At 34.8% G+C, this 26731-nt stretch overlaps 1 protein-coding gene across 2 annotated transcripts in view; it reads right to left on the bottom strand.

The window, feature by feature from the left end:
* The window catches only part of SBF2 (SET binding factor 2), a 402149-nt gene that overhangs the window by 155199 nt on the left and 220219 nt on the right, over positions 1 to 26731 (bottom strand). For both annotated transcript variants that reach the window (XM_054582870.1, XM_054582860.1), the window contains exons 7-13: positions 15264 to 15396; positions 13879 to 13987; positions 11168 to 11281; positions 8378 to 8455; positions 4997 to 5110; positions 4429 to 4557; positions 1512 to 1610 (exon numbers count right to left, since the gene is read on the bottom strand). In XM_054582870.1, the coding sequence (XP_054438845.1) occupies positions 1512 to 1610; positions 4429 to 4557; positions 4997 to 5110; positions 8378 to 8455; positions 11168 to 11281; positions 13879 to 13987; positions 15264 to 15396 (776 nt within the window). The remainder of the gene's footprint in view (positions 1 to 1511; positions 1611 to 4428; positions 4558 to 4996; positions 5111 to 8377; positions 8456 to 11167; positions 11282 to 13878; positions 13988 to 15263; positions 15397 to 26731) is intronic.

Below are 26731 nucleotides of genomic sequence, written 5' to 3'. Positions count from 1 at the left end.
AAATCAGCAATTGAAAGTACAATTTTTTCCAATTGAAGATGAGCCAGCCTAATGGAGTGAAAGAACATAGGCTTAAGAATTGGATAGATAAAAATTCCTGAATTTAAAATCTGGATTCAATTTCTTAATAGCAATATGGTCCTAAGCCAATTATCCCCAGTAAAATTATCCCCGTTTTTTTTACATTATCCCCCCAAAAATGGGGTAATCTTACTGGGGATAATGACACCTATCTTACATTACTGCTATGAGGATTAGAGATGATAACATGTAAAGTGCTTACTCCCATGCCTGGCATGTTGTTTAAACACTCAGTATTTATTATTACAATAGGTATACAGAAATTTCTCATGTGCTTATGATATACATTCGTTCTACACAGCCATCATAAATAGCAAAGACCAGTACAACACACAAGTTTTCCTTCTGCCCAAATTTTTCTTAAGTTCTAGCATACTAATCAAGAAATAGATTTATTATAGTGTTGGACAGTTATATGTGGAGTATAGGGTATCTGTCCAAGGGATACATTTTAAAGTAACTTCGGAAATAAATTCATAAGTAATTGAATAAAGGAACGCAATTTAGTATTCCCGCTTTTTTTTATCCAATTGGTTCTCAGATTTTGAACGGATATAACTAACGAGTCAACATCTAAAAAGGTGCACCTATGCAAATAATTAAGTTAAACAGGACCAGGATACTGGCCCCAAATCCTTCTTAACTATATCTCCTGAAAAATACATCTTCCCTCAACTTCCCCCTGGAAGAGCATACTTTCCACTAACTTTTCTTTCCTTAGTAAAAGGATTCAACTCTGAAAAAACTTTACAAGCAGGAGAAAGGATTTGTAATCATTAGTCAAAATCCATTTTTCCACATGCACACAATCTCCCTGTCATGGTAGGCTCTCTCCTTTCCTGGTATGTAAATTATTATTTCACAGCTTACCAATGTGAACTATTAAATCTTTGACACTTACTACATTTCTTTTATATGGGGAATATTTTCATCATTGAGTTTTTGAAGTTGGTCACTGGCTAATTTGCTGTCTTTCAGCTTTTTACTTTCTGTCTGTTCAAAACAATTCAACTCCAGTGGCTTTCCCAATCCAGGCGACCCTCACTGTATTACGCTAAAGCAGAGGACATCAGCCAGCTCTGTCCGCAGTAGCTCTGGTTTTCAATGGGTAAAATCTTTATGTTTTAAAATGCCCAATATACTCTTAAGAAGATAGAAACCTAAATGAAAATCACAATGAGGGCAAACAACAAAATGGAAAATCGTGACTAAGAAGTTTTCATAATATAGTAATTGACAGAAAAATCATTTAAGAAAATAAGGTCTATTTTGATGCATAATACCAACTATAATATCTTGTAAACTTATAGTCCCAAAGGTCTGAAGTTAGAACAAAATATTATCACTAGAAAGATAAAATTTTTCAGTTCTTCGAACAAAATATTTGTATTTTTAAAATTAACGATGGTCTAAATAATATACTTACTTACATTTTTGAATAGTTGTTCAGCAAGTTCTCTGACATGTTTTATCATCTTCAATGGGTTATTTTCTTCAACTTTAATTCGCTCTACTTCAAAAGCTACCAACTTGAAAAAAGAATCAAATGGCAAAACATCAACTCCAAAGTATGCTGAATTAGAAAACTGTGTGATGATTTCATATGATTAGCAAACCAAAAAGCACCCAAAATATATAATACTACTAAAAATATTTTATATTTTCACTGAGCTTCCCCTCTATCCTAGATTTACAGAATCTATGCAGTCATTGGATAGTCTGGTGGTTTCTCCCTGATGACTTAGGGCCTTATTTCTTCTTGGAAAAAGTCATTTCTGGAACTCAGAGAGACCCTTTCATTCTCCAGGCCTCACTTAAATATTTCTCTCACTCAGAGAATTTTGGATGGTCAAAAAAATCTCCAAACATTTCCCTAACTCACAAAACATGAACCAAATGTTCACGTCAGGTCACTCAGATGCTAGTCCTAGCATGGATGATAATGAGATCTGGAACAAGTCATTAAAACTCCTGAGCTTCGGTTTCTTCATCTCTAAAATAAGATGGAAGAACAAGATGACCTTCCAGTTCTCAAATTGTATAAACTCTAGTCTATTTTCCTACTAATTTCATGGGAGAACTGTGAGAATGTGTATACTTGGAGTGGAGAAAAGAGTACTGACAGGAAAAACATTATGTGAGGAGGAGGGGTAGATAGATGAGTGAATTTTAAAAAAAGGGTTTAGGATCTTTTCCTTCTAGGAACTCATAGATTCACTGGAATAGACACATAGAAAACCATGACTTCACCTAGTCTAGGTCAGGATTCAGAAAGGTGGTCTAACAAAGGAAAACACTGCTTTCCTTCGAACAGGCCGATCTGATGGGAGTGTAAGGGTAAGCTGCCTCTCAAAGCTCCATAATCCTGTCATGACGCAGGCTGCCGGAGTCTAAATGAAAACAAGGATTCCTTTCCCAGAAGTACACATGATTTTCCTACACAAGCACATTCTCATGCAAACCAATTAAATGGCCAGTGTGTAGATAAGAAATTACTTAGGTCTGATGTCTCATTCCTTTTAGGCCCCCTGACTGAAGTATACACATGAACTGGCTTTCAGCAGCATCAATAAGACACCAAAAATTGTCACTGAGAGCAGAACACAGAACAGGATGAACACTAAGAAGAGACCCAGTAGGAATCTTGGACAGTCCTTGCCTCATTATTGTGTCCAGTTTAAAGAAGAAATATATATATGTATCTTATGTATATAAATATACATAATAAAAGATAAGTTGCCATGTAAAGTTAGAGACACAACATAAAGCTTAATGCAGACTAGCAGACCTCCAATCTGCTTTGCAGGAGGTGGTAAGATAAGAGCAGAGTTTGAAGAACGGAGGCTTTTGTAAGACTGAAAGGGGAGGGAGGGCACACCAGGCACCGGGAGGACTTACAAAAATAGCCAGAGGCTGTAGCAAGCAAGTTTTCTTAAAGTAATCAATATGACTTATTAGTTATGATGAAACTGCCAGACAGGGTTACTAAGGGAATTTGGATAGAAATGAAAGGGGGTATACAAACCAGTGTTACTATTCAGGGTGCTTCAGAGACTAATAAAATGTAAGAGGTAGAAAAGACCCTGAAAAGCATCTAATTTAATCCCTAAAACATTGTCTCAATTACTTAAGATCTAAAGGCTGATTTTTGTTGATATTAGATAACCAATGATCAATATATTCAATGTTGGCATTTGAGAATCAGTGATCAATACCTGATGAAAAAGAATTGTTCACCTGAGACAAATGTTCCTAAATCCTCATACGATTTGTTTTATCATTTACTGAAGCATTTGGTGCAGTTCTCCAGGCTCAGAATTAAAACATATGCCTCTTCTTTCAATCTTACTTTTGAATACTTAATTATCTTGAAAGAGAATAAAAGATCCTTCTCTGAATTAAGGATCTTTCAGTCCTTGATTCCTACTTTCTCTATATAAAATAAAACCAGCAGCACCAAAATAAGATCACTATTATTATTCTCCACTACCTTGGGTGCTAAGACTATTTTTATTTTATATACTTCAAGGAATTTTTATATTTATTGGTTCTCCCATCCAAGTACCAACCAGGCCCAACCCTGCTTAGCTGCTGAGATCAGGCAAGTTCAGGCACGTTTAGGGTGGTATGGCCATAGGCTATTGGTTCTAATACAGTGCTCTTTTGAGAAACTGAAATGGGAATAACATTCCTTGTTCCATATACCAGAATGGGCTGCTATGAAAATAGTTATATGATAAATGCAAAGATGCATTAAAATAAGAGAAATCACAATGAACACAAAATAGCACCCTTATTTTAAGTCATGTCTGTTTTAATTTTCCCTTTGTATGGACAATTCCTTGAGGAGAAAGGTTTAAATCTGTCTTTTATATATTTAATATCTCCCAATGAAGCTATTATGGATTAGTAAGAATGCTACTAAGCTAAACTATGACTCTAGGACACTGATAGAAAACATGTAACTGTTTGAAATCAGGAATTTATACATTAAACTTAGACTTTTCCTCTATGAAACCAATAAAGGAGTCATGTTATTACTTTCAAAAATAAATTTTCGATGTATACACTCACTCAAAGATTTTAATCAATTATTTAAAATTAAGTTGTTCAAAATTTTATGCATGTTTGAGATATCCTACAATTATATTTTTCTAATTTTTCTAATCCACATTTTAATTAAGTACCAAGATCTGATAAGCATAATAGTAAATAATACTTGGATTATTTGATATTTAATTTATAATAGTTATGCTTTTGATTAAAAGTTTAAAATACTATTGTTTTACTTTTAACTACTAGCCTAATTTTGTCTGTAAATAATATATTTTTTGATAAAAACTATACCTCATCAAAGAGATCACAGGATCTATAGGGAGGACCTCTTTCTGAAACAAAACCTGCAAATGCCATTCCATTGAGAACTTTAGTGAGGAAATCATTCTCAACCAAACCACGCTGCCCCAAGAAAGCTGTCTGTAAAGAAAGAAAACATGAAATGAATAATTTATCACTCAGCAATGAATGAATGGTCAAAACAAAATAAAACGGAAAGAGAAAGCTTGAATAAATGTCTTCATGCACAAAGGTGTTACTATAAAATACATCTCTCAAAAAAGTTTTTGATACCTGAAATACCACATGTATTAGAAAGAATAAAAATGAATTTTTTTGTAAAGCAAGAGAAACCAGAAATTAACACTCAATTTTAAAATAAAAACCAATTTAATGTACTCTGATGAAAAACATGTCAGTTCTACAGTATTATCAAAAATTATCTATCCACACAAAGCAGAGATTTTAAATAACTTCATTTGATATATTAATGTCAAAATATATGGCCAAGAAAAGACAACCAAGTTGCTTTATTTAGAGTCTACATTTTGGACAGATTCGTCATAATTCTGTATCTTACCTTGTGAAAATGTATTACTGGTTCTGCATGAATTCTTATAAGTTGTAGGCATGATCTATATCCTTGGAAAAGCTGTGCAAATAATCTAAGAAAAACTGCACGTACTTCTTTATCCTGAAAATATAAGAAGAAAACATGTTAGGTAACTGAATTTCTTAAAAAATAAATGGATTACCATAAAGTCAAAAAGTTGTAAAGGACCTGAGGGATTATTCAATAAATCTGTATGTCTGTGCTCCCTACACATCTCATTTGTGGCAGCCCTGAGTGCTGGGGGTCTAGTTGGTTCCACTGCTGGGACAGCATAAGCTGTTAAATAGTTCTTTCTAAAGCTGAACCAAACAAAACATGCCTCTAGTACATTCAATTTTCCTATCAGAAAAACGTAAGTAACAGAGTCTCTCCTTTCATCATGTTAAAGAAGGGCATAATACCCCAGCTGTTTGACTTTTAGAGATGTCAAAAGAATCACAAATATAAAAAAACTGAAAAGATTATTAAGTATATTTTATTGATTATGCTATTACAGTTGTCCCACCTTTTTCTCCCTTTTATCCCCCTTCACCCAATACCCTCATTCCCTCCAGAATTCCCTGCCCCTTAGTTCATGTCCGTGGGTCATACATATGAGTTCTTTGGCTTCTTCATTTCCTATACTATTCTTAACCTCCCCTGTCTACTTTGTACCTACCAATTATGCTTCTTATTCCCTGTACCTTTTCCCCCATTATCTCCCCTCTCCACCTCCTCGCTGATAACCCTTCATGTGATCTCCTTTTCTATGATTCTGTTCCCGTTCTAGTTGTTTGCTTAGTTTGTTTTTGTTTTTTAGGTTCAGTTTTTGATAGTTGAGTTTGTTGTCATTTTACTGTTCATAGTTTTGATCTTCTTTTTCTTAGATAAGTCCCTTTCACATTGTATAGAATAAGGGCTTGGTGATGATGAACTCCTTTAACTTGACCTTATCTGGGCAGCACTTTATCTGCCCTTCTATTCTAAATGATAGCTGTTTTGGATAGAGTAATCTTGGATGAAGTCTTTGCCTTTCATGACTTTGAATACTTCTTTCCAGCTCCTTCTTGACTGTTTCTTTTGAGAAATCAGCTGGTAGTCTTAAGGGAACTCCTTTGTAGGTAACTGTCTCCTTTTCTCTTGCTGCTTTAAGATTCTCTCCTTGTCTTTAATCTTTGGCAATTTAATTAAGATGTGTCTTGGTGTTTGCTTCCTTTCGTCCAACTTCTTTGAGAGTCTCTGAGCTTCCTGAACTTTCATGTCTATCTCCTTAGCCAGATTGGGTAAGTTTTCTTTCATTATTTTTCAAATAAATTTTCAATTTCTTGCTCTTCCCCATCTCCTTCTGGCACCCCTGTAATTTGGATGTTGGAACGTTTAAAGTTGTCCCAGAGGTTCCTAAGTCTCTCTTATTTTTCTGAATTCTTGTTTCTTCTTGCTGTCCTGGTTGAATATTTATTTCTTCCTTCTGCTCCAAATTGTTGATTTGAGTCCCGGTTTCCTTCCCTTCACTGTTGGTTCCCTGTATGTTTCCCTTTATTTCACTTTGTATAGCCTTCACTTCTTCCTTTATTTTTCGGCTGTACTCTATTATTTCACTGAGTGTCCTGATTCCAGTGTTTTGAACTGCACATCTGACAGGTTGCCTATCTCCTCATCGCTTAGTTGTTTTTCTAGAGTTTTCATCTGTTCTTTCATTCGGGTCATATTTCTTTGTCTTGGAGCTCCTGTTTTGTTGTAAGGAGTAGAGGCTTAGGTATTCCCCAGAGTGGGGCAACCAACCCACTTGGCTGTGTCGTGACAATGTCTGTGGGGGAGGGGTCCGAGAGGGAACAGTGTTGCTTGCTCAGCTCTCGGCAGGCTTTTGGTGTCTTCACCCGCCACCCACAAGCAAATTGGCCCCTTCTGGTGCTGATTCCAAGGTAGGTGGGCTTGTGTACCTTCTAGGACCCCGTGGGCCCCTCCAATGGACTCCCTGTGAGACTGGCAGTTTCTCCCACTGCTGCAAATCCCACATGTTTTTACAGCCAGAGGTTCTGAGGCTTTTTTTCTCCCATGCTTTAACCCTGGGTTGTTCTGTCTATCTCACTCCCCAGTTGTTCTTCCCAGCTTATCCGCATGCAAATATGTGACTGCCCAGTCCACCAGCTGCCACCTTGTGGCGTATCCTCTCCACCCCGGCTTCCAATTTCCACATTGGCTTCCCATCTCCACCCCTCCTACCAGTCTGGACGAATGTTTCTTTTTTAACTGCTTGGTTGTTGGATTTCCATACAGTTTGATTTTCTGGCAGTTCTGTTTTTTTTTTAATTAGTTGTTATATTTCTTTTCGATGTGCGAAGAAGCGAAGTGTATCTACCTACACTTCCATCTTGGCCAGAAGCTCTACATACCGTCCAAAGCTATTTTTAAAACTTATAAAATTTTTCCAAAATTTACCCAACTTATAAAAACCTCTTCTTATATTAATAAGGTATGACAAACTGTTTTAATAATTAATTTCCGTTTTAATGAAATCACAGTTATAGAACTGAAAGAAAACATACAGATTTATTTAGTCGACCTTTATTTAATTAATAAGGGAAGAGTCAAGAAAGCTTAAGAACTTGTCAAAGGTGTCCAGCTCTACAAAGCTCCTTATTGGCGACAAAGCTCATCTATAAGCAATGTACCAATAATGGGGAAAAGAAGGGGAAGGGTTGTCAGGGAACATGTATAAAGGACCCATGGACAAAGACAACGGGGTTGGGGAAAGACTGAATGTGTGAGGTAGGGGTGAGCAATGTGGGGGAAAATGGGGACAACTATAATTGAACAAGTTAAAAAAAAACCCATTAACAATAAAAAAAAGAAATGCACTGAGCAAAATAAAAAAGGGATCTCTGTTATATATTCACCTTTTTATGGCTTCTAATTGGAAGTATTTTCCTCTACTCACTCCTCAAACTTGATTCTCTCCTATTATCAACAATTTCCTTTCATTTTTTGTAACCTACTCCCATTCTTTTTTTTTTTTCTTTTTTTTTCTTAAATCCTGACCCTTTTGATTTGCAGTTTGGCACAATTTTCCAAGCTATAACTTAGGTTTGATTTTTTTGTCCCCTGCTTACTCATGCCTCCTCAGGATACGTCTTAGCCCTTCTCCCCACTGCGTCAGTGTGTTGCCCTGTGGCTCCTCCTTGGGCAGGTCACAAGGTGAGTCAGTGTCAATTCTCTTAATTTCTAGTTTGGTCCACTTTTTACTAGGCTGTCCACCTAACTCTCCTTATTTTTACTAGGTGGTCCATCTAACTCAGCATCTTTAACAACTATACAAATAAAAGTACAGTTCTCTTTAAAAGCATAAAATTTAAATCTTACACTTCTTACCAGCATTTTTGAGTGGGATAAAGCTGTTCGTGGAGGGGGAAAAGCATGATCTGCTACTTCCAAATCTGGGTGTAGAATCTAAAGCAAAGAAGTTTTGTTATATAGAAGGTCTTAATGTCAATAAAAGCTATTATTTAATGTACATGGAGCATTACATGAAAAAGTATCAGTACATGAATTACAATATAGTTTCTCCATGAACTACAATGCCGTTAGCTGAGGCAGCTCAATAATATACATATTATTGTGAAAAGATCTCCAAGACAAAGTATTTAATGAAAAACCATGTTCTAGAAAAACACACATAGTATGGTCTCATTTATTTGAAAATAAACCTTAAATCTATATATGTACATGCACCAATATACATATAAATAAAAATGTAAAGTTCTGAAAGAAGATACACTAAGCTATAAAATGGTAGTTACCACTGGGAAGGAAATGGCCTAGGGCAAAGCTATTTGTCTATATAGTTAAAAATTTTAAAGAATCATTTATTTTTAATGTTCTTAGCACAACTAAAAACGAACTAACTGAAATACTGAAGAGAAAGGGTACAAGCTTATAAACTTCACAGTCCATATGAGTAAAAGTATAATACAATGAAACAACTACTATAAACATACAAAGAATATATGTGAAATATAAAGTATTATTAGTTCAACTTAGGCAAAGCTACAAAAAGAAGATAACATTTGAGTTAGGCTTTGAAGGAAAGCAGGCTGGGGAGCAGGTGAAAAAAGTTATGCAGCAATTTTTTTTTTTTTTTTTTTTAGTGTACGGCAAATTTTTTTCTGCAGAGTCATTTTCAAATACATGGGTTTTGGTAGTATACTCATAATAGACCAAAAGACTCAAAACAATATTTTTAAAATGACACTAAAATATAATAATATTTATAATTCAATTGCCCAATTGCTACTATAGAATAAAGTCTTAACATCTATAAATCATCCATGGTTATTACACAGTCCAAGTACTGCACTGCCATTTGATTACAATTATTTAGTAAGCAAATGAAGCTTATATACTTGTGCATCAAAGCTCCCACACAGTCCACCAAATGTGATTTCTTTTTGGTCCAATTTGACAATATACTATGCTCTTATGTTGTATCTATAGTACTACGCTGTGGCACATAATGCACCATTGTGCTTGACAACTACAAAAATTGGCATACTGTTTTCCTCAAAATTAATTCTACTCATTGATTAAATTTGCTGGCACAGCAAATTTTTAACTCTATAGACACATAGCTTTGCCCTAGACCATTTCCTTCCCAGTGGTAACTACTATTTTATAACTTAGTGTATCTTCTTTCAGAACTTTTCATTGCAGGTTTAAGTTTACCAGTGTGGAGCAGAACCTCAACCAAGAGCCACTGACTTAAGAGCTAAACTCTTAATCTTTGTTTTCTACTTAATCCCAGAATAATTATAAATATCAATATTAAGTAATCATATGTAAGGTTTTAAAGTTTATTTAAGGTTTCTAGAACATGAAACTTTTTTCAATCACTCAAATGTGACCATCTCAGCTTTTGATATATCCATATACCACCAATGCAATTATTTAGTTAATATTTTCTTTTAATTGTCTTTAAATCAGCTCACCTCTTTAAACCTAGTATTTTCTTAGATGTTATTTTATGTGAAATCACAGGTTTTATATGCTAGTTTCAATAAACATTATAATAAATACATTATTAATAAAATAAAAATGGTTGCCACAAAGCACCCTAAATCACTGCCGGTCATCTAGTCATCCTAGTATAAAACAGTCAATGTACAGATAAAAACCAGAAAACAGACCTACAGGTGGAATGTCATTTGCTCAGAATTCAGGTCTTCTGAGTCCTACGCTTTCCACTCTATCACACCTTATATTCCAGTTTACAAATGGGAAAAAAAAATATTCCCATCTCACAGGTACCACTGTAACAACTTAGGAACTGATACAAATTTGAAATTTTTTGAGAATAAAGTCCATCCTGTTAACCCCAGACTTCTGAGTTATTATTTAAGTTCCTATTTAAGGAAAAAAAATTTTTTTAAACAGCTCGGCCTAGAATATTATTCAAAAAGAATACCAAGGCCTTGGTTCTAGTCATGGCTTAAAACGCAGGATTTCTAAGTTTCAATTTTCTGATGATGGATAAATGGGCACCTAAAATCTTATCAGTAAAATAAAATACTGTGCTTTTACAAATCAAATAAGGTAAAATAACTACCAAAAATTTAAATTCATTTCACTGAGAATCATCCAGGTCATATGATTTCTTTAAATTCTGCTACATAGAATGCTGGACATTTAATCTATCTATAAGTTACATCTCCTGTAGTAACTTGAAAACATTAGTAAAACAACGTCACACTGTTTTGTAAGTAGCACATCTATCAAAGAGCAAGGAGATGTCAACAGGAGGTTGAAGGAGAAGGAACAAGTGGTAGCTTTTAATGGGGGGCTTTAGGGGAATCAGTGATTTTGAGGCAGAGTCTAGTCTTGTTTTCACTGGTGTGTTTCCAGTATACTGAATATGACAGTAATTCAATACTGAATACTAAATAAATATGCAGAGTGAAAGAATGAATGTATAACAAATATTCAGTTAGGATTCAAAGTATAGTCTTTAGATAATGTTTAGTAAAGACTCCTAGATACTATACAAGGCTATATTCATGTTTTAAGACCTTTTAAAAAAAGTAATTACACTGTTAATGATATTTAATTCTAATTATCTTAGTTTATCTTTAAATCAAGAGAAAACTGCTGCTTTATAAAATGGCATACCAAAGAAAGAGCTGCTTGAGTCTGATGTAGAAGTGGTTCCGGGAGGGAAGAGAGGTGAATACATTCAGGAATTTTAATAGTGCCTCCATCCAAATCGGCTATGATTACATCTAACTGAAGGAGATAAAAAATTAACATAATTAATAAAATGTATTTGTTGTTAAGCAAATTAATTTAGCCGTCACTAGTTCAAAATGAGAAGAAACAGGTGTGGAAGAGACTCTTGACTGTCCACAGTACAGAACGCTGGGTTCATGGCTTCCCAGCTACTGTCTTTAGTAGTCCCCTCTTATCAGTGATTCTGATTTCCAAGGTCTCAGTTATCCTCAGTCAACTGCTCTGAAAATATTGAATAGAAAATTGCAGAAATAAACAATTTCTAAGTTTTAAATTGCAAGCCATCATGAGCTGTGTGATAAAATCTTAGGCTGTCCCACTCTGTCCTGCTCAGGCGTTATCCACACTGTATATGCTACCCGCCCATTTGTCACTTGGTAGCCATATCGACTGTTCAGTATTGCAGTGCTTGTTTTCGTATCACCCTTGTTTTACCTAATTATAATCCCAAAGTGCAAGAATAGTGATACCAGCAATTAAAATATCACAGAGAAGCTGTAAAGTGCTTCCTTTACGTGAAGAGTTATGTATATGTAAGAAAAAACACAGGACATACAAAGTTCAAGACTATCTGCGGTTGCATGCATCCACTGTGGGTCTTTACTTGTATCTCCTAGGGTAAGGAGGGACCACCTTTCTCGGCTTCCTTTGAAATTAGGTGTAGCACTGACTAAGGCTCTGCCAATGGAATGTGAAAAGTAATGTGTACACTTCTAGGAACTAAAATAGAGGAGATGTAAGGCTCTCTTGCCCCGTTCCACGGCTGAAACTACGAACTGGCAGCAACCTGACCTTGAATACTCAGATGATGACAATGACTGAGGGGATTCTGGTATGGGAAGAAGAAGGAAAGAAGCCTGGGCTTTTAATGAGTTCATGGACTAAACTGGGCTGGCATAATGGAACACCTCTGTAGACTGCGGCGTGAGTGTTAAATAAAATTCTGTTTGTTGGGGCCATTGCATTTTGGTGTTTTATTATAGTAGTGTAGCTATAATCTAAATAAGCCAGTAATCACTACCTGAGTTAATAAACAAAGCAATTGCTGTACACCCAAATGGTACTGTCTAGGTGTTCAAGAAACTGATTTTTAGCATTTTATACTAGTTTATTTACAAATAATTTACATAAAAATGTGGGGAAAAAGGTAAGAGAAACTAGCCAAGATTGCTGAAGTTATTACGTTAATAACAGAATTAAAATTCATTCTAATTTATTCACCAAAAAAACTAAGAAATTTACTTTTGGCAACACCTGGCTTGTCCTACCCTACCTCCAGAGAAAAAAAATTTACTGGAAAAAATTTCCTGCAAACCAGATGGGTATGCCTCTAGTATTATGCTAACTAGGTTTTACTGAATATGTTTACTGATTTACACATATTTTTATACAGTGATATCAAAGTTAAAAAAGTAACTAGATATCAACATAAAAGGTTAGGCAGAATGATTAATATATGAATGGGGGTCCTGTTTGTAATTACAATGTTGAATAGTCTTTTGTCAGTTTAAATGACACCTATGATTTGATTATAATTGTAATTATGTACAAGTACCAGCAGAGCTTACCTCTTTTCTGGCATTTAAAACTAAAACAAAAGTAGAAATACAAAATCTTAAAATTTGTGGATCGCAGATGTCAAATAGCCCAACTTTTCAGGAAAGAAGTATTTTTAAACTCCCTGGAAACTGTCATGCAATCTGTCCCTTACACTCTTACAGTGCTTGTGAATACACTTCTCACATTAAAAAAAACAAACCCATTCATCATCATCGGGTAGCTCTAACAGTTGAAAGGTCTCATACTGAGCAAAAATTTGTTTATATTCACTATATGCACTTTTTCTATGCCTTTTAGAGCTACAAAAATAAATCTTATCCTTATTTCCTATGACAGCCACTTGAAAATTTATATTTAATTATCAAATAAAATCAGGTTACTACTTAAAATTTTCTTACGACCTCACAGGATACAGTTTCTAAACTCTTGAGAATCCTGGACATCCTTCTCTGAAGCACATGATTTGTTGCATTTCCTCTTAAAAAGCAGAACAGAGAACCAAATACTCTCTTCCAGAACTGGCATGAATTTAGAGTATTACTTTCCTTCTTCGGTATTTCTACTCATATAGCATGAGAAACAGAATAATTTGTTGGGTTTAAACTTGCATTTCACTAAAACCCTTCACTCTTTTGCAAATGATTTTTGCTTTTTAGTTATCAACCATTCAGCATTAATACAGGCCTCATTTCAAAATATGAATAAATTAAAGTACTTACAACGAATGTATAAATAGAATACTACCTAACATTATTTTACCTTCCTTTCTCTTAGATAGGATGAATACAGAAAGATAAACTTAATATGCCAAAAAAAGGAACATTTAAAAATATTAATAAATTCATTTTATAAATTTCTCATATTTGCTATAGGAAAATTTAATGTATTTTTCAATAATGCTTTTCTTCTGATCAATGTTTTTGAAGGGAATGCAATGGAGCTAAAAACAGTAGTTAGCTGAAATGTTACAAAACTCAAAGTATTATGATAAACCTCTGGCCTCAATAACTGGAAATTTAAAGATGAATACTTACAAGTTCATGGATATCAGTTTTAAAGACTGAATGTACTCCAATAATGAAAGGTGTTGGGGAACTTAGAACTTCTAGTAGTTGAGCCGGGAGAATGGGAATATAAGGATAACTGGAAATAATAAAAATATATGTGAGATATATTTGTTTTCCATAATATAAATGTATTTTTATCTTCATGCTATGAATTTTGATATTACCTAAGTTTAGAAATTATCAACAATAGTTTCATGGTTATTAATATCTAATTTTCAAAAAGACAGATTTTTAAAAATCACGTGAAAGATATGATCAAATATAATAAAATATATAATATATAGAATGCCCAGTGGCAACCCAATAGGTTCAATAAAAAGGAAAGAAATAAAATAAATAGAATCCAGGGCAACTTTCTTATCCTTTATCCCTCCTAGGCAAGCAGTCTCTTTGGGTGTTTCAGTCTTGCTTGAAAGCATTTTTCCTTACATAAAAAAATGACATCAGACAGTAACACTGACTCCCTGATGGACCCTCCCCATCAACACTGGTGGTTTGTTTATGCAAAACAAGCGTTCAAATTCCATTTTTCTATACCTGATTTTTTCTTTCAGTAAGAGTGGTAGTGAAGTACAAAAATTAAGGTCTAGGCTTATCTAGGGGTTAAGAAAAGCACATATGTCAAAATTTGTAAAAACCTTTAAAATAAAATCTACAGTCTAAATTTTTTTTCTGGTTTGTATGAACTTAAGCTTCCTAGATGTTATGATTATCAAATTTATAAGACAATATAATAGAATAAAATATTCTACTTACAGCACTATCAGGAATCAGTGCTTAAACTGTCTTGTTTTTTTACTTTTTATTATGCAAAAATTTTAACATACCCCTCAAAAACCAGAAAGAGAGGAAAATGAAGCCCCATGTATCCAATCCAGATTTGATCATTACCAATGCTTAATACATACATATATTTCTACTCCTTTTGTTTCCTTCCCCATTGTATTATTTGAAGCAAATTTCAGACATCATATTATTTATACACACTTTAGTAGGTATCTAAAAATGATAAGGGCTCTTTTCGAATAGACCCATAATACCAATATAACCCCTAAAATTAATAATTTTTTAATATTAAAAAATCACAGCATTAATTTTATCACCAACCATATCCAAAGAGAATTAAATGTTACTGACAATACTACTCAAATTAATTAATTTTCCACTAAATTAGTCAACACTCAGTAATGGATGGCTTGGAAAAGTTCCAAATTCTGGGCTAGATTTCTATCAGAATTCTGACTTTGTAAAATATGACCTTATGGTTCAAACTATTGTGCAATGACATTTCAACTGATTGTTAATCCATACATAATTTGAGAATGAATAAAAGTACAAGTAAAAAACCTCACCTATATTTAAGAGGAAACATTAAAGATTCCAGGGCTCTACAAGCATCACTAAGTCTCTGGAAACTTGCAGAATGGAAGAGAACCTTGTTTTCTGTGAGGACTGCACAGAAGAGGCTGAGGACATTTTGAATTCCTGAAATACACAAGAGCAAGTACTTACCAAATGAATTTAATTTTTATAGTGTTGCCAACAACCACAGACTTAGAATGACATAGAGTGAAAGAGCCAATTATTTTTGAATCCCTGAAGAAAAATATTTGGTTAAACTAGAAATTCCATACAACCTATGGGCATTTGTTTTTCCAAATTTTCAGTTTTGTCTTTACATTTCAAATCAATTTAACACTAATTGAACATATTAGTTGTGAAATATACTATTACCTTCTTTTCAACTAAATCTCCAAGGCCTTCACTTAAATTCCTATTTTAGATGCTGCCATTGCTCTAACAAATTTCTCCTTTTAAAAGTCCTTTTTTTCTAATGTTAATATAACCACACCAACTTTGCTGTTGAAATTTTCCTGGTACAGTGTATCTTTTTCCATATTTTTATTTCAACCTTTTTCTACTTCTTTTAAATAGCATATGGCTGACATTTTTAAAAAGTCCAGGCTGACAACCTTTTTAACTAGACCATTTACTCAAACTACACTCATTGTAATTATATACATATAAATATCTTATTTTATACTTTCATTTGTTCTACTTTTGTTTCCCTTTCTTTATGATTTCTGTTTATCCTGGCTCTTATTTTATCTTGTCTATCAATGTGGAATTTATAAGCTGTGTTCCCTCCTTCCTTCCTTCATTCATTCATACATTTATTTATCTATCTTTTAGTGGCAATTCTCAAAGTTGATAAGTATAGCATGCATACTTATCAAATTGAGGTTAAAGAATTACATAGTTTCTTATTTTTTATTACTGAATCATCATTTTTATATCTGCTAAACCTTAATTACATGAACCCACTAAATCAAGAGTCCCCATTAGCTGGCTTTCTCAAGGTAAAATACTTCCTGTATTTCCCTTAACCAACATGGCACATGCAAATTTCCTCTTGGCCCATTATTAATTGCTATACTCTTTTCTTATTTCCAATTTATCCCTTATGAAACATCTGAACTTATAGTTCACATTTTTAATCTTTCATTTAGACTAATGTAAGAGTTTCATAACTGGTTTCCCTAATCCAGTCCTTATTAATTTCAAATCTAGCCTCCAGACAGTTTCTAGAGCATGGACAGAAAATATAAATCTGATTATGTCATTTTCATGTCTCAAACCCTTCAATATTTTCCAATCTTTTGGGGTAGTGATTTCCAAATGCATTCTGTTCCAAAGAAGCAATTTAGCTTCAACTTGTTTAATATATTAATTTCTCTGAGATTCAGTTGGTAAAATGAGGATAATATTAAAATCTACCTTATAAAGTTGCTATAAAAAAGTAAGGGGATAATGCTTGGAGTTCTCAGCACAGCACCATGATAAATAATCAAGATATATTAGCTGATATTATGGTTATTATAAGTATTATAGTTGTTACCACTCAGTTCCTTTTAAGTTAGTTAGGGTTCTAATGCTAAAAATGTTCGACAACATCTAAATGACAAGATTAAGTCTGAGCTCCATGCCAAAATGCCCTCATGGTACTACTCCCATCTTTCCAATCCCAGTGCCACCTCCTACACCTGCGTGATCAATATGGAACTAATCTAGCTCTCAGAACACTTATTCCAGTTTGGTATCTCGGCTACTTTTGCTCATTTTCTTTCTGCCTGATGTTGCCTTTATTAAAACAAGAATTTTTCAAAGACAGCACTGGGCCTTATATACTGATTTACCCGCTCCCGCCAAGCACAACGTCTGCTATATAGCAGGCACTCAAGAATGTTTCACTGAACTGAGAGTCTCTCCGAATGGTGACAAGTCACTATTAAAAGATGTCAGAGAATATCTTTATAAATGTAGATAAGGAAAGCATAAAATATACGAATCATAAATGAAAGGATTGATAAATTATTTTAAATAAAAGTTTGTTAAAAAGGACATTAAAAAATGAAGACAAATTTCATATTGAAAGAAATTACCTAGAGTGTACATAAATGTAAAATAAGTGTATAAAATATGATTTTTAAATCTCTACTAAAATCAATAGGAAAAATCAACAAAAAAGAATATCATTGATCCTTGAATAACATTGGTTTGAACTGTGTGGATCCACTTACGTGCAGGTTTTTTAAAAAAATAAGTACTCTAAATGTATTTTCTCTTCCTTATGATTTTTTTTAAGTTTTTATTTTTAGAAAGAGGAGAAGGAAGGAAGAGAGGGAAGAAACATTGATGTGTGAGAGACATCGATCTGTTGCCTCTCACATGCATGTGCCCCAACAGTGGGCTGGGCCCACAACTCAGGCATGTGTCCTGACCGAGAATAGAACCTGCAACCTCTTGCTTTGTGGGATGATGCTCAACCAACTGAGCCACGCCAGTCAGGGCCCTTATGATTTTCTTAATAACATTTTTTTCTCTAGCTTATTTATTATAAGACTATAGTATATAATATATATACAAAATATGTTAGTCCACTGTTCATGTTATGATTAATGTTTCTGGTCAACAGTGGACTAATAGCTAAGTTTGGAAGGAGTCAAAAGTTACACATGGATTTTCAACTGCTTGCTGGGGTTGGTGCCTCTAACTCTCACGGTGTTCAAGGGTGAAATGTAATATGAACTTACAATTTACAGAACAGGAAACTAAAATGGTTGATAAACATAAGAAAAGATGCTCTAACATCTCTTGTAATTAGAAAAATTCAACCCAATAAATTCTTGAGATATGACTTTAAACCTATCACAAACAGCTTAAATTAAATCCCAGTAATTCTCAGTTTCTATGGGGATGGATAAGGAAAAGGAACTATATACATATTGCTGTGAAGAATATAAATAAAGTTAAGATGCCCTATAATTTGGTTATTACAGTAATTCTAATTAATTCCATTATTAGTTATCACTGAAACTCTATCATGTGTACCTAAGTATAAAAAGGTATATTGTAACCTTTTAATTTGAAATAATAAAAAAGTGGACACATCCTAAATGTGAAAATGAACTGTGCCAAAATCATGTTATAAAATAATACTTCCTCTAAATGAAGATGGCAAATGTTGACTGAAACAGAAAGTTAAAACTAGAAATTTATTATTAGAAATGTATAGAACGCAATGATTATTCAAGAAGTTTAAATATAATTTTCAAGAGATACAAATTTGGGGGGAAGTTCACAGCATTTATACCTGTGAATTTAATATAGTTTAAAACATCACTAAAACTTTTGGGATACCTGTATAACAGTGAAAATAAGGGAACTAGCGCTACATAGATCAACATAAGTAACTCTCCTAAGTTACTGAGTGAGGAAAGTAAGGTGTAAAATGATTATATAGAATGATAACATTTATATATTGTTTAAAACCATACAAAACACTACTATATATTATTGTTTAGGTATACAAGGACATCCAGAAGGCATCCAGCCATGTAATGTGAAAAGGAGTCATTCATTGAAGATACAAGATACAAGAAACATTGTGCATAGGACAATGATGCCTCAGTCCCCTTCGAAGCAGGCACCTTGGGACCTCACACAGTTCTCCCAGTCACCATCAGCTGCCCCATTATCCTGTCCTGAATCTCATCAATGGTCTGAAAAATCTTCCCTTTCAAAGGTGATTTTAGTTTTGGGAAAAGCCAGAAGTCGCAAGATGCCAAATCTGGGCTGTAGGGGGACTGAGTCAACTGGGTGATTTGATATTTCACCAAAAAACTGCACCAGAGGTGATGCCTGCGTGGGTGCGTTGTCGCGATAAGCTGCCAATCAGTTGCCCATAGCTGTGGCCTTCTGGATCATCTGAACAGTTCCCGCAGAGGAATGTTCAAGCTTAAAGCAAAATTTGATGCAGATTCATTGCTCTACTTGCTTAGTCATTTTGAATGCCACAGCTACACAGTATACATGCTCACTCAACACTGCCCACACTGACTAGCACAGTGAAGTCATCATTGTTTACACATGTGCATTCCAGTCCACTCTCCTTGGCTGCTAGGTTACATCGATGTTGTGCAAACCATTCTCATTATATTAACAATGGCTGGACTTTTTCTGGACAGACTTTGTATATAACCGTATAGTTAACATATGAGGATATGTCTGAGACTAATAAGCACCAAATTCAGAATGTGTTTATCTTTCAGAAGATTAGGCATATGCAGAAAGTTTCAACTGTATTTATTAAACTAGATTATAAGTACATAGATTTTTATGAAACATTTCTTTGGAAATAATTTAAAACTTACAGAAAAGGTGCAAGAATAAGAATAATACACAGAGCACTCATCTAGCTTTTACCATAATTCACCTAATATTAAAATGTTGCTCTATTTTGTAGTTATGTGCTGGTGCACACTCTTTGACTTTCTACACCCACATCCCCCATGCAGGTTTTTCTGAGTCACTTAAGTGCATACATCATAACATTTACCTCTTAATACTTCAGTGTGTTTTTCTTTAAAATAAAGACAGTATGTCACATAACCACACTATAGTTATCACATCCAGCAAATTTAATAATTTTACAATATTTTAAGTCCGACTTCACATTTGTATAGTCATGTGTCCCATAAGATTATAATGAAGCTGAAAAACTCTTATTGCCTAGTTGAAGCCATTGTAATATCTAGTGCAATGCATTACTCATGTGTTTGTAGTGATGCTGGTGTGACCAAACCTACTGCACTAACAGTTATATAGAAGTCCAGCATATACAATTATGTACAGTACATAGTATTCAATGATGATAAACAACTATATTTTACTGGTTTATGTATTTACTATACTATATATTTATTGTTATTTTAGAGTGCACTCTTTCTACTTATAAAAAAGTCTGCTATAAAACAGTATGTCATGTTATAAGGAGTGTCTCTCAATTGCATCATTTCCTCTTGTGTTTTATTTACTTTTACACTGCTTGGTATAGTAACATGCTGTACAGATTTGTAGCCTAGGAGCAATAGGTTATAGCACATAGCCTAGGTTATGCGTAGTAGGCTATGCTATATATGCTATATAGTTTGTGTGAGTGCACTCTATGATTTTCAGACAATGACATCACCTAACAGCACACTTCTCAGAACATATCCCAGTTTTTAAGTGGTATATTTTGAATTTCCAATTTTGTCTGCTGATTCAATAATATTCTTTAATAGAGATTTTCCCCGATGGTCAGGATTCTTTCCAGGATTAGATGCTCCATTTAGTTGTCATGTTTCTTTACTTTTACTCAAAATGAAACATTTCCACAATCTTAAAAAAAACTTTTTTATTGAGGTGAAATTCACATACTATAAAATTAACCACTTTGAACAGAACAATTTATTGATTTGTTAATGTTGAACCATCCTTGCATCCCAGGAATAAATCCCAATTGCTCCTTGTATACGATTCTTTCAGTGTATTGTTGAATTTGGTTTGCTAGTATTTTGTTGAGGATATTTGCCTCTATGTTTATCAGGATATTGGTATGTTGTCTTGTCTTGTAGCATCCATGTCCAGCTTTGGTATTAGGGAAATGTTGGCCTTGGAACTGTCCTCTTCTATTTTTTGGAAGAGTTTGAGATGGGGAGGTATTCATTCTTCTTTAAATGTTTGTTAGAATTCATCAGGGAAGCACGTGGTCCTGTACTTTTCTTTTTTGGGATACTTTTGATTACTAATTCAGTCCCTTTAGTAGTAATTGTCCTGTTTAGATTTCCGATCTTTTATGATTCAGTCTTAGTAGGTTGTATGTTTCTAGGAATTTATCCATTTTTTTTAGGTTATCTAATTTTTGGCATCTAATTGTTCACAACAGTCTCTTATGATCCTTAGTAATTCTGTGGTATCAGTTTTAAAATCTCCTCTTCACACCTGATTTTATATATGCTAGTCTAGCCAAAGAGTTGTCGATTTTGTTTACCTTTTCAAAAAAGTTTAGTTTCATTAATCTCTTCTATTGTTATTTTTACTGTTTCATTTATTTCTGCTCTTTGTCATAGCCTTCCTTCTAATAACTCAGGGTTTAGCTTGTTCTTTTTCTAGTTCCTGGAGTATAAAGTTAGATTGCTTATTACTATAAACTTCCCTCTTAGAGCTGCTTTTGCTGTACCTAGTAAATTTTGATATGTAGTGTTTCTATTTTCATGATATTTTTTATTTCTCTTTTGATTTCCACATTGTCCCATTTGTTGTGCAGAAGCATGCTGTTTAATTTTCACATACTATTAATTTTCTAGTTTTCTTCTTGTTACTGATTTTAGTTTCATACCATTATGTCTGGAAAATAGGCTTGGCATGATTCCAATCTTCTTAAATTTATTAAGACTCATTTTGTGGCCTAATATATGATCTGTCCTGGAGAATGTTGTACCAAGGCACTCGAGAAGAATGTGTATTCTTTTGTTGTTGGATGGAAGGTTTTATATGTGTCTGTTAGGTTTATTTGCTCTAATGTGTCATTTAAGTCCTGTTTTCCCTATTGATTTTCTGTTTGGAATATATATCCATTGTTTAATGTGGAGTACTTGAGTCCTCTATTGTTATTATACTGTTGTCTATTTTCCCCTTCAGACCTGATAATATTTGCTTTATATATTTAGGTACTCTGAAATTCGGTGCATAAATATTTATAATTGTCATATCCTCTTGATGAGTTGACTATTTTATCATTATATGATCTTCTTTGTCTCTTACTACAGTATTTTGGCTTAAAGTCTATTACATCTGATGTCAGTTAGTATAGCTATGGGTGCCTACTTTTCATTTCGATTTGCACAGAATGTATTTTTTTACATACCTTCACATTCAGTCTGTGTGTTTCCTGCAATTTGAAGTGAATCTTTTTCCCCTTAGACTCTGGTGAGTGCAGCAGTCTGCATATAGATACGTGCTAGTCAGAAGCTTGACCTCAGGCAGCTACTTGTAAAGTATACAGTCAAGCCCCTATTAGGGAAACACTGGAAGACAGGCGTTTTTGCCTGCTCCCTCTGCACCAAGCCCTGGAGTGAGAGCCACAATGAGTGCTGAGAGTCCATTAAGAACTGCTAGAACTGCTTTTTGGTTTTCCTTAGTTCTGGGGGCCTTTTGAATGCAAGCTCAGTTGGCTTTCACAGCTAAAAGTATTGGGAGACTGTCCCTTGAGGGGGAACCCTAAAAACTGGAGTGCAAGATATGTGGCCCAAACCCTCTGCTCCTCAGGGAGAAACCGGTTTCCCTCACTATACTATTATGCGGAGAGTGGTGTTTATGGTGAGAATGTATCTTATTCTCTCCTACACATTTCTGTGTGGGCACTTTCCAGAAGCCCAATGTGTAGGAGTGACTCAAACCGTTTCTGGGAGTCTCCCAGAGGAAATTGCTCTGTGTGGTGCTGTACATTAGGTCCATCTGGGAGAAGAGGAAAATTCAGGAGCCTCCTACTTTGCCATCTTGGTGCAGAGTCTCATCTAGCTCTCTGTGACTCTGTCACATCTCTGACTGCTCTGCCAGTAGCCTCAAATAGGATGGTAACTTAGACAAGTAGACTTAAGAGTTTTTTTCCTTTCAGTTCCTACTGAGATCAATACTATTTTTATTGACAAACATATTGTGGATTTACGCTTTCTCCCCATTTGGCAGCAAAGCTGCTAGCTTCATAGCTAGTGCTGCCGTGGTAAAATTACCATTCTCACTGACGGAACTGGGGTAGCGGGGAGATGGGGGCAGTCCTAGCTAAGAATACTGCAGATTTCTGCTGCTCTTACCCAAAGCTCTAGCATGAAAAATGCTTCTGAGTATATTTGCTTCTGGTCAGTTTCTAGAGTCCTAAAACAGTTGTATTCAGTAATTTTTGTGTAGTTTTATACTGTTTTTTTGGGGGGAAAGAATTTGCTGAACTCTTCATACTGCTGTAACTGGAAGTATTGTCTTCGGTGATGTCAATTGTATTCATTTAAACTTTTTTTCAATGCTGTCTAAGTTCTTCAAAGTACAGTAGATATTTTTCCTTCCAGTTAACAATCTGTGGTTAGACACTTTAAAAGACTATGTCAATATCTTGTTCCTCAACAAAATTTCTGCCTAGGTTTAGCAACTATAGGTATACCTCATTTTATTGCACTTTCCTTTATTGTGCTTTGAAGATATTTCACTTTTTATTGATTAAAGGTATGTGGCAACTCTGCATCAAGCAAGTTTATTGGTGCCATTTTCCCAACAGTATTTGCTCACTTCATGTCTCTTTGTTACATAGTGATAATTCTTGCAATATTTCAAACTTTTTCATTATTATGTTATGGTGATCTGTGACCAATGATCTTTAATATTGCTACTGTAATTGTTTGGGGGCACCGCAGCCATGTCCATATAAGAGGGCAAATTTAATTGATTAATGTTGGGTGTGTTCTGACTGCTCCACCTACTGGCTGTTCCCCTCTCTCCCTCTCCTTAGGTGCCCTTATTCCCTGAGACATAATTCTGAAATTAGGCCAGTTAATAACCCTATAGTGGCCTCTAAGTGTTCAAGTAAAAGGAAGAGTTTCACATCTCTCACTTTAAGTCAAAAGGTAGAAATGATTGGCTTAGTGAGGAAGGCATGTCAAAAGCTGAGATAGGCAGTAAACTAAGCCGCCCGTACCAAACAAATAGCCAAGTTGTGAATACAAAGGAAAAGTTCTTGATGGAAGTTAAAAGTGCTACTCCAACGAATACAGAAAGATAAGACAGCACAACAACCTATGCTGATAATAGAGAAAGTTTTGGCGGTCTGGATTGAAAAATTTAAAAAGCCACAACATTCCCTTAAGTCAAAGCCTAATCGAGAACAAGGTCCTAACTCTTCTACTTGATGAAGGCTGAGAGAGGTGAGGAAGCTGCAGAGAAGTTTTGCGCTAGTAGAGGTTGGTTCATGAGGTTTAAGGAAAGAAGCCATCTCGGTAACATAACAGAGCAAGGTGAAGTAGTAGGTGCTGATGTAGAAGCTGCAGCAAGCTATCCAGATCTAGCTAAGATAATTAATGAAGTGGCAACAATAAACAACACACTTACCATGTGGACAAAACAGCCATATATTGGGAAAGTCAACCTATATAGGACTCTCATGCTAGAGAGGAGTCAACACCTGGCTTCAAAGCTTCAAAAGACAGGTTGACTTTCTTGTTAGGGACTAATGTAGCTGATGACTTTAAGTTGGAGCCAATGCTCATTGATAATTCCAAAAAATCCCAGGGCCCTTAAGAATTACGCTAAGTCTACTCTGCTTGTGCTCTAAAGATGGAGTAATAAAGCCTGGATCTGTTTACAACATTGTTTACTGAATATGTTGTGCCCACTATTGAGACTCACTGCTCAGGAATAAACATTCGTTTCAAAATATCACTGCTCAATGACAATGCAGCAGGTCACCAAAGAGCTCTGACGGGAGATATACGAGATTAATGTTGTTTTCTTGCCTGCTAACACAATATCCATTCTGCAGCCCATGGATATACAAGGAATTTCAACTTTCAAGTCTTTATATTAAAAAATACATTTCATAAAGCAATAGCTTCCATAGATAGTGATTCCTTTGCTGGATGTGGGCAAAGTAAATTGAAAAGCTTCTGAAAAGGAATCACCATTCTAGATGCCATTAAGAACATTCATGGGAAGAGGTCCAAATACCAACATGAACAGGAGTTTGGAATAAGCTGAATCCAACCCTCACGAGTTATTTTAAAGGGTTCAAGAAAGACTTCAGGGGAGGGAGTAACTGCAGATGTGGTGGAAATGGCAAGAGAATTAGAATTAGAAGTGGAGCCTGAAGATGTGACTGAACTGCTGCAATCTCATAAAGCTTAAATGGATGAGCAGATGTTTCTTTTGGATGAGCAAAGAAAGTGGTTTCTTGATATGAAATTTACTCCTGTGAAGACTGTTGAAATGACAACAAAGAATTTAGAATATTAACATAAACTTAGTTGATAAAGCGGTGGCAGGGACTGAGAGGATTGATTCCAATTTTGAAAGAAATTCTACTGTGGGTAAAATGCTATCAAACAGCATCGCATGCTACAGAGCAATCGTTTGTGAAAGAGTCAATTGGAAACTTCACTGTGGTATTATTTTAAGAAATTCCACAGCCACCTCAACCTTCAGCAACCATCACTGTGATCAGTCAGCAGGCATCAACGTCAAGGCGAGACCCTTCATCAGCAAGAAGATTATGACTCACTGAAGGCTCAGATGATGGTTAGCATTTTGTAGCAAAAATGTGTATTTTTTCAATTAAGGTACACATATTGCTTTTTTAGATATAATACCATTGCATACTTCACAGGCAACAGTGTAGCATAAATATAACATTTATATGCACTGGGAAACCAAAAAATTTGTATGTCTTGCTTCATTGTGATATTCACTTTACTGTGGTGGTCTGGGACCCAACCCACAAAACCTCCGAGGTATGCCTGTATTGATAATTACTGCCTAACCGGCCTTCACTATGATGACTATGAAATGAATTTCCAAGTTCAGTACTTTTCCACATTTACTGGTCAGCACTCGGCATGCAGCAGAGCCCTGATTTATCTTTCACTGACCTGCTTATTTATATATCCATTATCAGTATGGACTCATGGATTCCTTTTTTTTAAATTCCAACATCCTATAAGACAGTACTGCCTTTAATTATCTTTGTGCTGAACAAGTCCTACATTTAGATAGTGGGCACCCCTTTAACCTAGTTCCTGTGTCCTTGTGACATGAACCCACTTTTAAACTTTTCTTACTTCCTGCCTTAACAAATTAGTCCAGACACATATTGTACCTTCCCTGTCCCTGACCAAAAACCAGCCATCTTAATAAGGAGTCCTGGTTCCTTTTTGTGAGAAATGGTATTAAAGAGCAAGATTCTGGGTATTAGGGTAAGTGGTAGATAGTTTCTACTGGGGCATTTTTGCTTCTGAACCACTTCTGCAGAGTTAGGAAATATATGCATGTACATAGTATATACATGCACATACATGAACACACATGGACAGACACCCATAGGTATGTATATGTAGACATATATATAGGTATGTATACACTCCCCCTGAGAAATCATGATCCACACCATTACTTTGAATTCCAATTATTGTCCACAGGGTTTCCTCACTGACTCCAATACATATTTGTATGTCCCTTCTTCCAATGAGAGCCCTGACTCTTAATAATATAAACATATATATTCATTTGCTGGATCTTATGTTACATATAAAATGGTTGCAGAATTTGTTCAGCCATTCTAACTCTAAATATCACCAGTTAAAAAGGAATTAACAATTTGTTTATAAGTCTCTCCTCAAACCTTTCTAGTACTGAGGTTACATAGTCAAATACTGTGTTCTTTTTTTAAAGTATATTTTAT

The sequence above is a fragment of the Pteronotus mesoamericanus genome, unplaced genomic scaffold (assembly GCF_021234165.1).
Source record: "Pteronotus mesoamericanus isolate MK-2021 breed Mesoamerican mustached bat unplaced genomic scaffold, CSHL_Meso_final contig_1189, whole genome shotgun sequence".
Classification (NCBI taxonomy): Eukaryota; Metazoa; Chordata; class Mammalia; order Chiroptera; family Mormoopidae; genus Pteronotus; species Pteronotus mesoamericanus.
This window is presented reverse-complemented; position numbering and strand designations above follow the sequence as displayed.